A 15,997-nucleotide genomic window follows, 5' to 3' on the forward strand; every position below is an offset into this window, starting at 1 on the left:
CCGGGATCCCGTCGGGTTCATTTCGGGACTTTTTCGCGACTAATACGGGAACATTTGGGAACCCTTTCGGCATCATTTCTGGCTGGTTTTCGGAATCCGTCGGTGATCCGGTCGGGGTCATTTCGGAACTTTTTCGCGACTAATACGGGATCATTTGGGAACCCTTTCGGCATCATTTATGGATGGTTTTCGGGATCCGTCCGGAATCCCATCAGGGTAATTTCGTGACTATTAGGGGATCATTTGGGGACCTTTCCGGCATCATTTCTGGATAATTTTCGGGATCCGTCCGGGATGCCGACGAGGTCATTTCGGAACTATTTCGGGATCATTTGGGATGGTTTTTGGGATTCGTCCGGGATCCCGTCGGGGTCATTTCGGGACTTTTTCTCGACTAATACGGGATCATTTGCGGACCCTTTAGGCATCATTTCTGCATAGTTGTTGGGATCCGTTCGGGATTCTGTCACGGTCATTTCGGGACTATTAGGGGATTATTTGAGGACCTTTCCGGCATCATTTCTGGATATTTTTCGGAATCCGTTCGGGATCCCGTCAGGGTCACTTCGGAACTTTTTCGGGATCATTTAAGGATGGCTTTCAGGATTCGTCCGGGAACCCGTCAGGGTAATTTCTGGACTTTTCCGAGACTATTTCGGGATCATTTTGGGACCCTCCCAAGATCATTTCTGGATGGATTTCGGGATCTGTCCGGGATGCCGTCAGGGTAATTTTGGGACTATTAGGTGATCATTTGAGGACCTTTCCGGCATCACTTCTGCATGGTTTTCGGTATCCGTTCAGGATCCCGTCAGAATAATTGCGGGACTTTTTCGGGATCATTTGGGGTCACTTCCGGCATCATTTCTGGATGGTTTTTGGGATTCGTCCGGCATCCCGTCGGGGTCATTTCGGGACTTTTTCTCGACTAATACGGGATCATTTGGGGACCCTTTCGGCATCATTTCTGGATAGTTTTAGGGATCCGTCCGGGATCCGGACGGGGTCATTTCGGGACTATTTCGGGATAATTGTGGGACCCTCCCAAGATCATTTCTGGATGGTTTTCGGGATTTGTACGGGATCCCATCGGGGTTATTTCGGGACCTTTTCGGGGCTAATACGGGATCATTTGGGGATCCTCTAGGGGTCGTTTCGTGACTTTTTCTGTATTATTTCGGGATCATTTGGGGACCCTTCCGGCATAATTTCTTGATGGTTTGCCGGATCCATCAGGGTCATTTCGGGACCATTTTGGGATCATTTGGGGACCCTTCCGAGATCATTTCTGTATGGTTTTCGCGATCCGTCGTGGATCCCCTCGGAGCAATTTCGGAACTTTCTCTGGAGTATGTCGGGGTCATTTGGGGACTTTTTCAGGATCATTTGGGGGCTCTTCCGGCATAATTTCTGGATGGTTTTCGGGATCCGTCCGGGATCCCGTCGGGGTCATTCCGGGACTTTTTCTCGACTAATACGGGATCATTTGGGGACCCTTTCGGCATCATTTCTGGATAGTTTTAGGGATCCGTCCGGGATCCGGACGGGGTCATTTCGGGACTATTTCGGGATCGTTTGGGGGCTCTTCCGGCATCATTTCTGGATCGTGTTTGGGATCCGTCCGGGATCCCGTCGGGATCATTTCGGGACTTTTTCGCGACTAATACGGGATCATTTCGGAACCCTTTCGGCATCATTTCCGGATGGTTTTCGGGATCCGTCCGGGATCCCATCAGGGTAATTGCGGGACTATTAGGGGATCATTTGGGGACCTTTCCGGCATCATTTCTGGATAATTTTCGGGATCCGTCCAGGATGCCGACGAGGACATTTCGGGACTATTTCGGGATCATTTGGGATACCTACCAGCATCATTTCTGGATGGTTTTTGGGATTCGTCTGGGATCCCGTCAGGGTCATTTCGGGACTTTTTCTCGACTAATACGGGATCATTTGGGGGCTCTTCCGGCATAATTTCTGGATGGTTTTCGGGATCCGTCCGGGATCCCGTCGGGGCCATTCCGGAACTTTTTCTCGACTAATACGGGATCATTTGGGAACCCTTTCGGCATCATTTCTGGAGAGTTTTCGGGATCCGTCCGGGATCCGGACGGGGTCATTTCGGGACTATTTCGGGATCATTTGGGGTACCTACCGGCATCATTTCTGGATGGTTTTCGGGATTCGTCCGGGATCCCGTCGGGGTAATTTCAGGACTTTTTCGGGATCATTTAGGGTACCTTCCGGCATCATTTCTAGATGGTTTTCTGGATCAGTCCGGGATCCGGTCGGGGTCATTTCGGGAATTTTTCTCGACTAATACGGGATCATTTGGGAACCCTTCCGGCATCATTTCTGGATGATTTTCGGGATCCGTCCGGGATCCCGTCGGCGTCATTTCGGGACTTTTTCGGGATAATTTGGGTTCCCTTCCGGCATCATTTCTGGATGGTTTTCGGGATTCGTCCGGGATCCCGTCGGGGTCATTTCAGGACTTTTTCGGGATCATTTAGGGTACCTTCCGGCATCATTTCTAGATGGTTTTCTGGATCAGTCCGGGATCCGGTCGGGGTCATTTCGGGAATTTTTCTCGACTAATACGGGATCATTTGGGGACCCTTTCGGCATCATTTCTGGATGGTTTTCGGGATCCGTCCGGGATCCGGTCGGGGTCATTTCGGGACTTTTTCTGGACTAATATGGGATCTTTGGGAACCCTTCCGGCATCATTTCTGGATGGTTTTCGGGATCCGTCCGGGATCCGTCCGGGATCCCGTCGGCGTCATTTCGGGACTTTTTCGGGATAATTTGGGTTCCCTTCCGGCATCATTTCTGGATGGTTTTCGAGATTCGTCCGGGATCCCGTCGGGGTCATTTCAGGACTTTTTCGCCACTAATACGGGATCGTTTGGGGGCCGTTTCTCCATCATTTCTGGATGGTTTTTGGGATCGGTCCGAGATCCCGTAATGGTCATTTCGGCACTATTTAGGGATCATTTGGGAACCTTTCCGGCATCATTTCTGGATAGTTTCCGGGATCCGTCGGGGATCCCTTCAGGGTCATTTCGGGAGTATTAAGGGATCATTTGAAGACCTTTCCGGCATCATTTCTGGATTGTTTTCGGTATACGTTCGGGATCCCGTCGGGGTCATTTCGGGACATTTTCGGGATCATTTGGGTTCCCTTTCGACATCATTGCTGGATGGTTTTCGAAATTCGTCCGGGATCCCGTCGGGGTCATTTCAGGACTTTTTCGCCACTAATACGGGATCATTTGGGGACCCTTTCGCCTTCATTTCTGGATGGTTTTCGGGATCCGTCCGGGATCCCGTCAGGGTAAATTCGGAACTATTTGGGGATCATTTGGGAAACTTTCCTTCGTCATTTCTGGATAGTTTCCCGGATCCGTCGGGAATCCCTTCAGGGTGATTTCGGGACTATTAAGGGATCATTTGAGGACCTTTCCGGCATCATTTTTGGATAATTTTCGGGATAAGTCCGGGATCCCGTTGGGGTCATTTCGGGACTATTTCGGGATCATTTGGTGTACCTTTCGGCTTCATTTCTGGATAATTTTCGGGATCCGTAAGGGACCCCGTCGGGGTCATTTCGGCACTTTTTCTCGAAAAATACGGGATCATTTGAGGACCTTTCCGGCATCAGTTCTGAATAGTTTCCGGGATCCCGACGGGGTCATTTCGGAACTATTTCGGGATCATTTTGGGTACCTACCGACATCATTTCTGGATGGTTTTCGGGATCCGTCCGGAATCAGGTCGGGGTTATTTCAGGACTTTTTCGGAATCATTTTGGGTACCTTCCATCATCATTACTAGATAGTTTTGGGGATCCGTCCGAGATCCCGTCGGGGTCATTTCGGGACTTTTTCGGGATCATTTAAGCATGGTTTTCAGGATTCGTCCGGGATCCCGTCAGGATAATTTGTGGACTTTTCCGAAACTATTTCAGAATCATTTTGGGCCCTAATGATTCCTGAATGGATTTCGGGATCTGTCCGGGATCCCGGCGGGGTCAGTTAGGGGGCCGTTTGAGATCCCGTCAGGGACATTTCGGGACTTCTTCGGGACTATTTCGGGATCATTTCTGGATGGTTTTCGGGATCCGTCCGGAATTCCGTCGGGGTTATTTCGCGACTTTTTCGGAATCATTTTGGGTACCTTCCTTCATCATTTCTAGATAGTTTTGGGGATCCGTCCGGGATCCCGTCGGGGTCATTTAGGGGCTTTTTCGGGGACAATACGGGATCATTTTTGGACCCTTCCGGCATCACTTCTGGATGGATTTCGGGATCTGTGTGGGAACCCATCAGGGTAATTTCGGGACTTTTTCGGGACTATTTCGGGATCATTTGGGGACCATTTAGGGGTCATTCCATGACTTTATCTGTATTATTTCGGGATCATTTGAGGACCCTGCAGGCATCAATTCTTGATCGTTTGCCGGATCCAACAGGGTCATTTCGGGACCATGTTGGGATCATTTCTGGATCCGTCCAGGATGCCGTAAGATTCATTTTGAGATTTTTTTGTTAATTTTTCGGGATAGTTTTGAAACCCTTCCGGGATCACATTTGGATCCGTGCGGGATTCCATCGGGGTCATTTTCGGCCTATTTCGGAATCATCTTGGGACCCTTCCGGAATCATTTCTTTGTGGTTTTCGCTATCCGTTGTGGATCCCTCGGGGTCATTTCGGAACTTTTTCGGAGCTTTTTCTGGACTATGTCGGGATAATTTAGGAACCCTTCCAGGATGGTTTTTGAGATCCGTCCGGGAGCCCGTCAGGGTAATTTCGGAACTTTTTCGGGACTATTTCGGGATCAATTTGGTACCCTTCAGGGATCATTTCTGTGTGGTTCTCTGTATAAGTCTAGAATCGTGTCGTTGTCATTTCAGGTTTTTTTGGGACTACTTCGGGAACTTTTGGAGACACTTACGGGGCGTTTCTGGATGGTTTTCGGGATCCGTCCGCGATAGCGTCGGGGTCATTTCGTGGCTTTTTCTGGATAATTTCGTTATCATTTTGGGATCCTATCAGGTTATCAGCTCATAAAGTTTTTTTTTTACTCAATTACAAAAATAAAATGCATTAGACAGAAAAAAAAATTTTAAACATATAACTTTATAAGCAGGCTAACGTGAATAGCCCACATATTTCATTATCTCCTTGCGGACGGGGCCGCGGGTAAAGGCTAGTATATTATAAATGGCAAAGTTTGGATGTTTGGATGTTTGTCCAGACGTTTGTCTTTGTGACTCAATCACGCAAGAACGGCTGGACCGATTTGGATGAAATTTTGCACACATATAGGCAATTGTCTAGAAGGATCTACTAGCTATATATTTTTGACTAGGGGGCGTGGTACCCGCCCCCTAGGAACAGTTATAATTTAATTATTATATTTTTTCGTCTTTGCGACTGAATCACGCCAGAATGGCTACACGGATTTTGATGAAATTTGGGACACAGACAGTAGTGTACTAGCGAAATTTTTTTGGAACATGGAAAGAGGGGTGGGGGTCCCACGACGCCTTCGAGAAATTTTTTTTCAATAATTTTTACACATTATAACTTTACGTATACTGGCCGTCACCAATATCACAGACTCAAGGGGTCAAATAAGTCGAGGGCCACATTCGCTACCGAACTGTCAAGCCGTACGGTCGCATTTAATTCGTTGGTATTTATACTCGCTACTTTCTGTTTGCGCTATTTAACCTAAATTTGCTTTTTGAGCTTTTTCACGTGCGTTTTTCTTTTGATAAAACTTTAGATCAAAAATTTAACTTGATAAAATCGTAATTGTTCACAATGCCCCTCGGGGCCAACAAGCTGGGGGATAATAGGTTTGCACCTTTATCTCCAGCTCCTAAATCCAAAAGAAAAAAACCAACAACTGCAACACTTGACTTATTCCCGGAATTACCTATAACGCAGAAGGATAATCCTAAGTATCTGGTAATAAAATCGAAGGATGAAAAAAAACCGATTTCAACCACATCTTGTTTTGCTGTCTACAAAGGTATACAATCAATTAGTAAAGACGTTAACAACATAACATCTCTTCGAGATGGTAGTCTACTACTACTCGTAAAAAACCAAAAAATTGCTGACAAATTTCTCTCAACTAAACACCTGCCCGGCGCTGGTGCTGTCGAAATCTTACTTCACAACTCACTTAACTCAGTAAAGGGAACGATTTATGCTCCATTTATCTGCCAACTTGCTGATGAGGAAATAATAGAAGGTCTGAAAGATCAAGGCGTAATTGCAGTTCACAAATTCACCAAACTAAACAATGGCAAGCGGGAGCCTACGGGCGCAATACTCTTAACGATTGAGAAATACACTTTGCCTAGTCGTATTGAAGTTGCCTGGCGAACTCTTGATATCCGTCCCTATTACCCAAATCCCATGCGCTGTAAAACTTGCCAATTGTTAGGTCACACTACCAAACGCTGCAACAGTACTCCATCCTGCGTAATCTGCAATCTTCCCCCTAACCATTCCTCCCCCTCTGAGTGTACTAGAGTGAAATGCGCAAATTGCGGTGGTGAACATCCTGCTTCATCTAATGACTGTCCTAAATTTGTCCAATCTAAAGAAATACTTAAAATTAAAACTATTCACAAATGCTCAATGAGCGAAGCCATCAGCCTTTACAAAGCACAAACTCCAACTACTCCTAAACCATTTTCTTACGCCAACATAACCGCTTCCAGCAACAACGCTTATTTCAATGCAAATTCCTCCAAAAATGAAAACAACTTACACCCAAACGATTCCAACCTCAACATTATTGCTAAAACTTCAAACAATAACAACACCCTTTCAAATACCAACAACCATACAGTCCCTTCCGACTGCATTAATACCCCATCTCCCTCAGTATCCTCCCTAAACAACTCTCCTTCTCCCCCCTTCTCTCCTCTCTCCCTATCCTCATCCCCTGCCATTAATTCGCCTCCCGCCTCTGTGCCTTCTCCTACTTTCTTTCCCACCTCAAACATCCCCTCGCTCATGGAAACATAATTCCTGACACAATTTTCTTTTCCTTTTTTCTTTTTCATGATGTTAACTGTCCTTCAATGGAACATTAACGGTTACATAAATAACTACTTAGAACTTGAAATATTAATTAAAGAACACAACCCTTCTATTATATTACTAAATGAAACACATATAGCAAGCAATAAAACAGCCTATACCCCAAAATCATTTATTGGTCACTTCTATAACCTCCCGTCTAACACATCAAGCAAACAAGGTATCGCAATCCTGATTAGAAGAAACATTCCGCATAACATTCTCTCTATATCTCCTTCGAATATCTTGTCCCTTTCCCTTGAAATTTCCTCCCCCTTTAAAATCAACCTAATCTGTGCCTATTCCCCGCCACACCAAACATTTACATCAGCTGATTTTCTGAACCTTCTCCCACCTGGCTCTACTCCTTTCTTACTTGCTGGTGACTTCAATGCCTGGTGTCCTCTTTGGGGTTCCCCATCATCCAACACCAAAGGCCGAGCAATTGAAGATGCTGTACTTAGCTCCGACTGTTTCGTACTTAATGATGGTTCTCCTACCCACTTCTCAACCCATTCCACTTTTACCCACATTGACCTGACACTCTGTTCTACCTCGCTATCACCTAAAATTGATTGGCATCGTATAGATGATCTACATGGAAGCGATCATTTTCCTATCAAAGCTAACATTTCCCACCAAAATTCAACCTTCTTTAAACCCAGAATATTCTTTAAAACTTCTTCAGCTGACTGGCCTAAATTCGAAGATTTTTGTTTGAACTACTCAGATACTCTTCCTTCTTCTAATAACATAAATCAAGAAGCTTCTAGGATCCAAAAAATTATTAGATCTGCAGCCAATCAATCCATTCCACTAACCTCTCCTAAACCCAGAAATAACAACCCTCCTTGGTGGGATAATGAACTTTCTTCTCTTAGAATTCACAAGCAACAAGCTTGGTATCATTTCAAACATAACCGCTCGCCATCGAATCTGGTAGCATATAAAAAAGCGAATGCCATTTTTAGAAGAAAAGCTAAGTTAGCTAAAATTAAATCTTTTCAGACTCTCACAGCCAGCATAAATTCCTCTTCTGATCCCAAAATGATTTGGACAAACATAAAAAGATTATCTGGTAACCTAACCTCCTCTCCTATCCCACCCCTCAAATCCTCACAAGGCAACCTACTATATCCTCAGGATATAGCCTTAGAGTTCGCCACTTATTTCTCTAACAACTCCTCTGACCCTAATTTCTCACCTGAATACTCTTCTAACAAACAATCTATTCTCTCCTATACCTACCTTCCCCCTTCCTTATCACCTTCAGCCAAATACCTCGATTCAAATCTGTCTTCAATTGAACTTCATCTTGCCCTGTCTTCCGTTAAAGGTAAAACTCCTGGAATAGATAAAATTTCCTATCCCATCATCAAAAACCTACCCCCTCTCCTCCGCAATAGACTCCTTAAACTTTACAACAATATCTTTCAAACTTCCGTCATACCCCAAACCTGGAAAACCAGCGCCGTCATCCCAATATTAAAACCTGGTAAACCTCCCTACGAAGTTACCAGCTATCGCCCAATTTCTCTCCTACCTTGCCTAGGAAAACTCTTAGAAAAAATTATTGCTACTAGGCTTTCATGGTTCCTCCATTTTAATAAACTCATTCACTCTAATCAGGTTGCATTTAAAAAAGGCCAAAGCACAATTGATGCCCTTCTTTACCTTGACCATTTCATCTGCGATGCTCTATCTAACAAAAACCACGTTTCCCTTCTCTCCCTTGATTTCGAAAAGGCATTTGATCGCGTAAGCATACACGTGGTTTTAAGACAATTAATTAAATGGAAGGTAGGACCCCGTATTTTTAATTTTGTAAAATCTTTCCTATATAAACGAAAAATTAAAGTTCTTATTTCTGGTTCATCTTCTCCCTCACTTTCCTTAGATAACGGAACCCCTCAGGGATCACCGCTGTCAGGTATTTTGTTCATCATAGCATTTGACGAAATCAGTTCTATCCTATCAAATTTCCCTAATATACGTCACGAGCTATATGCTGATGACCTGCTCATATTTTCCAAATCTTCCGACCTTAGTTCCATATCCTCTTCCTTTGTAGACGTCCTTTCCCAGCTATCCTCTTGGTCCCTCTCGTCGGGCGCTTCAATATCGTACTCTAAATCTAAATCATTCCACATTTGTAGAAAACAAAGTTGTAATTTTCCACCAATTTCATTTAACAATGTAAATATTCCTTGTCCTCCTACAATTAAGTTTCTTGGATTAGTCCTAGATAGTAAGTATGTATTTAAAGATCACTGTCAGTACATAAAAAATAGAATTATTAAAAACTCAAATATCATTAAGTACCTATCATGTAAGCGCTCGCTCATTGGCCCAGCTCTATTAATTCAAGTTGTCAACGCCCTAATACTCTCCGTATTAAACTACGCTATTGAAATTTATGGACATCACTCAAAGAACCATATCAAAATGCTTGCTGCTCCGTATCACTCAGCTATAAGAAGATCGCTCCATGCTTTCCCAACATCGCCTATCAAAAATTTATTAGCAGAATCTGGTCTTCCCTTTCTAAGGGATAAAATGGAAGACAGCACTATCAAACTCTACCCTAGGATTATCCTTGGTTCCAATAACACGCTACAAAATGCTTTACATTCAGCATCATCACGGATTCGATCGCCTAAAATGGAATCAGCAATATACAAAAGCGCGTCTTTTGCCAAAACAAACAACTTGCCATTAAAACCACCCAAACTACGTAAACTTTGTCATCCTCCATGGTTGATTTCTAAAGAAACTTTTATAGACAATCTAGTTCGCCTACCCAAAAATACCACTCCGAATGCGATTTACATTGCTGAATTTCTAGTAGTTGCGAGTGCATTAAAACACAATAGTTGGAGATTTATTTACACGGACGGATCAAAAAATACCAGCACGTCATTTGCTGTCGTTAGCGAGAAAGGTAAGCCGATATCCTATGGGCTGCTTTTCCCCTTCTGTTCTATATTTATTGCCGAGGCCTCCGCTATTTTCCACGCCGTTCTACATGCTTCTAAAAACTCTGGAAAATATATAATATGTACCGACAGCTTATCATGTTTTCAAGCTATACAAAATTGCAATAACCTCACTAATGTCATCAAAGCAATTAGAGAATATCTTATTCTGTACCGAAATAAAATTAAGCTAATGTGGGTTCCAAGCCACACTGGTATAACTGGAAATTTTTACGCTGATGAATTAGCAAGAGATGCATCTAAGTCGCCCATAATAACAGTCAGCTTCTTTACAAAATCTGACATATATCGTCTCATCAACGAAAGAAGACACTCTAAACTAGCCATCGATTGGATTTCTTATAATCACCATTATGCTATAGTCAACTCAGCAAGGATCAAACCAGTGTATCCATCAACAATACCAGCTAACATTCTCACTCCATACATACGTCTCCGGATAGGACACACAATAGCTACGCACGCTCACCTCCTTGGTAGCACAAGAAACAATTGCTGTCCATTTTGCAACGACACAGCAACTGTCCTCCACCTATTAGAATTTTGCCCAATGCTGCGAGATAAAAGAGAACGCAACTTTAACATGGATCCTATCTCCCTTCTTTCCAATCCAACTGACGAAAACATAAAAACCATATATCATTTTCTAAAAGATTCCGATTTATTGAGAAGAATATAACACAAATCACTTATTCAACGGACAGCTGATAGCCTCTGATGCTAGCGCTGCATGTATTTTTTAGGTTGTACATATGTTAAATAACATTGTATAAGCTTTTATAAATAAATAAAAAAAAAAAAAAATAAGTCGAGGGCTTACAAAGTAAGCAGTGACACCCTCCGCCCCCCCCCCCCTTTATCACCCCCTCTGGTGTAAAATGTATAAATTGTTATAACTCAATATACATTTTCTCCTAAATCAATAGTTTTTGGTATCTGGTACATACAGAACGAGATCTAGACAATTTTGGAGGAACGATCAGTGGTCCTCTCCTCTACTCCCGCCATCCGCCCTCCATCAATTGTTTTTATTAGAACGCTTTTATTAGCTTTACCTGTATGTTTCTATGTAACTTTTTATTCGCTCCAATGCGCCTGCTGCCTTATTAACATGGTTTTATAATTAGCTTCACCTTATTTGTAATCCCGTAAGGGTCATATCGAGACCCTCCGGGATCATTTCTGGATGGTTTTCGGGATCGGTCCGGGATTACGCCGGGGTAATTTCGGGACTTTTTCGGGACTATTTCGGGATCATTTTGGGACCCTTCCGGGATCATTTCTGTATAGTTTTCGGGATCCGTCCGGGATCCCGTCGGGGTTATTTTGGGACATTTTCGGGACTATTCCGGAATCATTTCGGGACTATTTCGCGATCATTTGGGGACCCTGCCGGCATAATTTCTGGATGGTTTTCGGGATCCGTCCGGGATCCCGTCGGGGTACTTTCGGGATCATTTGCGTACCTTCGAGAGATAAATTCTTGATGGTTTCCGGGATCATTACGGGACTTTTTCGGGGTCAGTTTGGGTCCTTTCCGTAATCATTCCTGGATGGTTTTAGGGATCCGTCCGGGATCCCGTCGGTGTCATTTCGGGACCATTTGGGGTCCATTCCGGCATCATTTCTGGATGGTTTTCGGGATCCGTCGGGGATCCTGTCGGGGTCATTTTGGGACTTTTGCGGGATCATTTGAGGTCTCTTCCAGCATCATTTCTGGATGGTTTTCGGGATCCGTCCGGGATCCTGTCGGGGTCATTTTGAGACTTTTGCGGGATCATTTGGGGTCTCCTCCGGCATCATTTCTGGATGGTTTACGGGATCCGTCCGGGATCCTGTCGGGGTCATTTTGGGACTTTTGCGGGATCATTTGGGGTCTCCTCCGGCATCATTTCTGGATGGTTTACGGGATCCGTCCGGGATCCTGTCGGGGTCATTTTGGGACTTTTGCGAGATCATTTGGGGTCTCTTCCGGCATCATTTCTGGATGGTTTACGGGATCCGTCCGGGAACCTGTCGGGGTCATTTTGGGACTTTTGCGGGCTCATTTGGGGTCTCTTCCGGCATCATTTCTGGATGGTTTACGGGATCCGTCCGGGACCCTGGCGGGGTCATTTTGGGAATTTAGCGGGATCATTTGGGGTCTCCTCCGGCATCATTTCTGGATGGCTTACGGGATCCGTCCGGGATCCTGTCGGGGTCATTTTGGGACTTTTGCGGGATTATTTGGGGTCTCTTCCGACATCATTTCTGGATGGTTTACGGGATCCGTCCGGGATCCTGTCGGGGTCATTTTGGGACTTTTGCGGGATCATTTGGGGTCTCTTCCGGCATCATTTCTGGATGGTTAAGGGATCCGTCCGGGACCCTGTCGGGGTCATTTTGGGACTTTAGCGGGATCATTTGGGGTCTCCTCCGACATCATTTCTGGATGGTTTTCGGGATCCGTCCGGGATCCCGTCGGAGTCATTTCGGAATTTTTTCTCGACTAATACAGGATCATTTGGGGACCCTATCGGCATCATTTCTGGATGGTTTTCGGAATCCGTCCGCGATCCCGTCAGGGTCATTTCGGGACTATTTCGGGATAATTTGGGATACCTGCCGGCATCATTTCTGGATGGTTTTCGGTATCCGTCCGGGATCCCGTCGGTGTCATTTTGGGACTTTTGCGGGTTCATTTGGGGTCTCTTCCGGCATCATTTCTGGATGGTTTTCGGGATCCGTCCGGGATCCTGTCGGGGTCATTTTGGGACTTTTGCGGGATCATTTGGAGTCTCTTCGGGCATCATTTCTGGATGGTTTTCAGGATCCGTCCGGGATCCTGTCGGGGTCATTTTGGGACTTTTGCGGGATCATTTGGGGTCTCTTCCGGCATCATTTCTGGATGGTTTTCGGGATCCGTCCGGGATCCTGTCGGGGTCATTTTGGGACTTTTGCGGGATCATTTGGGTTCTCTTCCGGCATCATTTCTGGATGGTTTACGGGATCCGTCCGGGATCCTGTCGGGGTCATTTTGGAACTTTTCCGGGATCATTTGGGGTCTCTCCCGGCACCATTTCTGGATGGTTTTCGGGATCCGTCCGGGATACTGTCGGGGTCATTTTGGGACTTTTGCGGGATCATTTGGGGTCTCTTCCGGCATCATTTCTGGGTGGTTTACGAGATCCGTCCGGGATCCTGTCGGGGTCGTTTTGGGACTTTTGCGAGATCATTTGGGGTCTCTTCCGGCATCATTTCTGGATGGTTTACGGGATCCGTCCGGGACCCTGTTGGGGTCATTTTGGGACTTTAGCGGGATCATTTGGGGTCTCCTCCGGCATCATTTCTGGATGGTTTTCGGGATCCGTCCGGCATCCTGTCGGGGTCATTTTAGGACCTTTGCGGGATCAGTTGGGGTCTCTTCCGGCATCATTTATAGATGGTTTTCGGGATCCGTCCGGGATCCCGTCGATGTCATTTCGGGACTTTTTCTCGACTAATACAGGATCATTTGGGGACCCTTTCGGCATCATTTCTGGATAGTTTTAGGGATCCGTTCGGGATCCCGACGGGGTCATATCGGGACCATTTGGGGTACCTACCGGCATCATTTCTGGATGGTTTACGGGATCCGTCCGTGACCCTGTCGGGGTCATTTTGGGAGTTTAGCGGGATAATTTGGGGTCTCCTCCGGCATCATTTCTGGATAGTTTCCGGATCCGTCCGGGATTCCGTCGGCGTAATTTCGGGACTATTAGGGGGTTATTTGGGGACCTTTCCGGCGTCATTTCTGGATAGTTTTAGGGATCCGTTCGGGATCCCGACGGGGTCATATCGCGACCATTTGGGGTGCCTACCGGCATCATTTCTGGTTGGTTTTCGGGATCCGTCCGGGATCCCGTCGGGATCATTTCGTGATCATTTTGGTACCTACCTTCATCATTTCTGGATGATTCTCGGGATCCGTACGGGATCCCGTCGGGGTCATTTCAGGACTTTTTCGGGATCCGCCCGTGATCCCGGCGGGGTCATTTCGGGACTATTTCGGGATCATTTGGGGTATCCTCCGGCCACTTTTCTAGATGGTTTTCGGTATCCGTCCGGGATACCGGCAGGGTAATTTCGGGACTATTTGGGGATAACTTGGGAACCTTTCCGGCATCATTTCTGGATAGTTTCCGGGATCCTTCGGGGATCCCGTCAGGGTCATTTCGGAACCCACGACTAATGCGGGATCATTTGGGGACCCTTTCGCCATCATTTCCGGATGGTTTTCGTGATCCGTCCGGGATACCGTCAGGGTAATTTCGGGACTATTTGGGGATAACTTGGGAACCTTTCCGGCATCATTTCTGGATAGTTTCCGGGATCCGTCGGGAATCCCGTCAGGGTCATTTCGGAACCCACGGCTAATGCGGGATCATTTGGGGACCCTTTCGCCATCATTTCCCGATGGTTTTCGTGATCCGTCCGGGATACCGTCAGGGTACTTTCGGGACTATTTGGGGATAACTTGGGAACCTTTCCGGCATCATTTCTGGATAGTTTCCGGGATCCGTCGGGAATCCCGTCAGGATCATTTCGGAACTATAAGGGGATCATTTCATTTTTCATCTTTCTTTAAGGGGATCATTTCACCTTCCAGCATCATTTCTGTATAATTTTGGGGATCCGTCCGGGATCCCGACGGGGTCATTTCTGGCCTATTTCGGGATCATTTTGGGGTACCAACCGGCATCATTTCTGGATGATCCGGGGTCCGTCCGGGATCCCATCGGGGGAATTTCGGGAATTTTTCGGGATCATTTGGGGTCCCTTCCGACATCATTTCTGGATCGTTTTCGGGATCCGTCCGAGATCCCGTCGGGTTTATTTTTATACTTTTTCGGGAAAATGTCAGGGAATTTCGAGACTGTTCTTGGATCATTTGGGGATCCTTCAGGGATAATTTCTGGATGGTTTTCGGGATCCCGTCGGGGTGATTTCAGGACTTTTTCACGACTATTTCGGGGTCAGTTGCCCTTAAAGATCATTTCTGGGTGGTTTTCGGGATCCGTCCGGGATCCCGTCAGGGTTATTTCGCGCCTTTTCGGGACTATTTCGGGATCATTTTGGGACCCTTCCGGGATAATTTCTCTATGATTTTCGGGATCTGTTCGGGATCCCTTCGTAGTTTTTTCGCGACTTTTTCGGACTATATCTGGATCATTTGCGGACCGTTCAGGAATCAAATCTGGATGGTTTTCGGGATCCGTCCGGGATCCCGTCAGGGTCATTTCGGTACTTTTCGTGACTACTTCGGGATTATTTTGGGACCCTTCCGGCATCATTTCTGGATAGTTTTCGGGATTTGTCCAGGATCCCGTCGGCATCATTTCGTGACTATTTGGTGTCATTTAGGGACACTTCCGGGATCATTTTAGGTCTCTTCGAAACCGGTAATTCAGCACACATGGCCGTGGATTTACGGCAAATTATTCGTAATTAAAATTCGGTATGTTTTATCTTTAATATATCACAGCTTTTTCGTTCTATTTTTAAATGAATCCTGTAACGAACTATTACAACTATAATTAAAATTTTTGTAATATTTTAACCAACTAAATACCCGAAAAAGCAACACTGCTTTTATTTAAAAACTTCTTTTTGGTTTTAGCTAATTGTAGTTTCACTCCTTTGTTTTATGAGTAGTAATTCTTTCACCCTGTCATATCAATTAATTTAACTTAGAAACAAAATGTATTTTTTTTAATTCGAAAAAAGTGTATTGTACTATTCATGTAAGCGTGCCCATCAGCTCAGTTAGTTCTTTTTTTACTGTATTAAAAAATAAAATACATTGACAGAAAAAAATTTTAAACAGACAACTTGATAAGCAGGCTAACGTGAATAGCACATATATTTTATTTTCT

General features: G+C 45.3%; 1 protein-coding gene across 1 annotated transcript; it reads left to right on the top strand.

Moving 5' to 3' along the window:
- The first annotated feature begins 5,654 nt into the window (after positions 1-5,654).
- LOC137245922 (uncharacterized) lies at positions 5,655-7,053 on the top strand. The gene is made up of 2 exons (XM_067777107.1): positions 5,655-5,701; positions 5,758-7,053. The coding sequence occupies exon 2, from the start codon at positions 5,833-5,835 to the stop codon at positions 7,051-7,053; it is 1,221 nt and encodes a 406-aa protein (XP_067633208.1). The 5' UTR covers positions 5,655-5,701; positions 5,758-5,832.
- The last annotated feature ends 8,944 nt before the right edge of the window (positions 7,054-15,997 follow it).

The sequence above is a fragment of the Eurosta solidaginis genome, chromosome 3 (genome assembly GCF_040869045.1).
Source record: "Eurosta solidaginis isolate ZX-2024a chromosome 3, ASM4086904v1, whole genome shotgun sequence".
Classification (NCBI taxonomy): domain Eukaryota; kingdom Metazoa; phylum Arthropoda; class Insecta; order Diptera; family Tephritidae; genus Eurosta; species Eurosta solidaginis.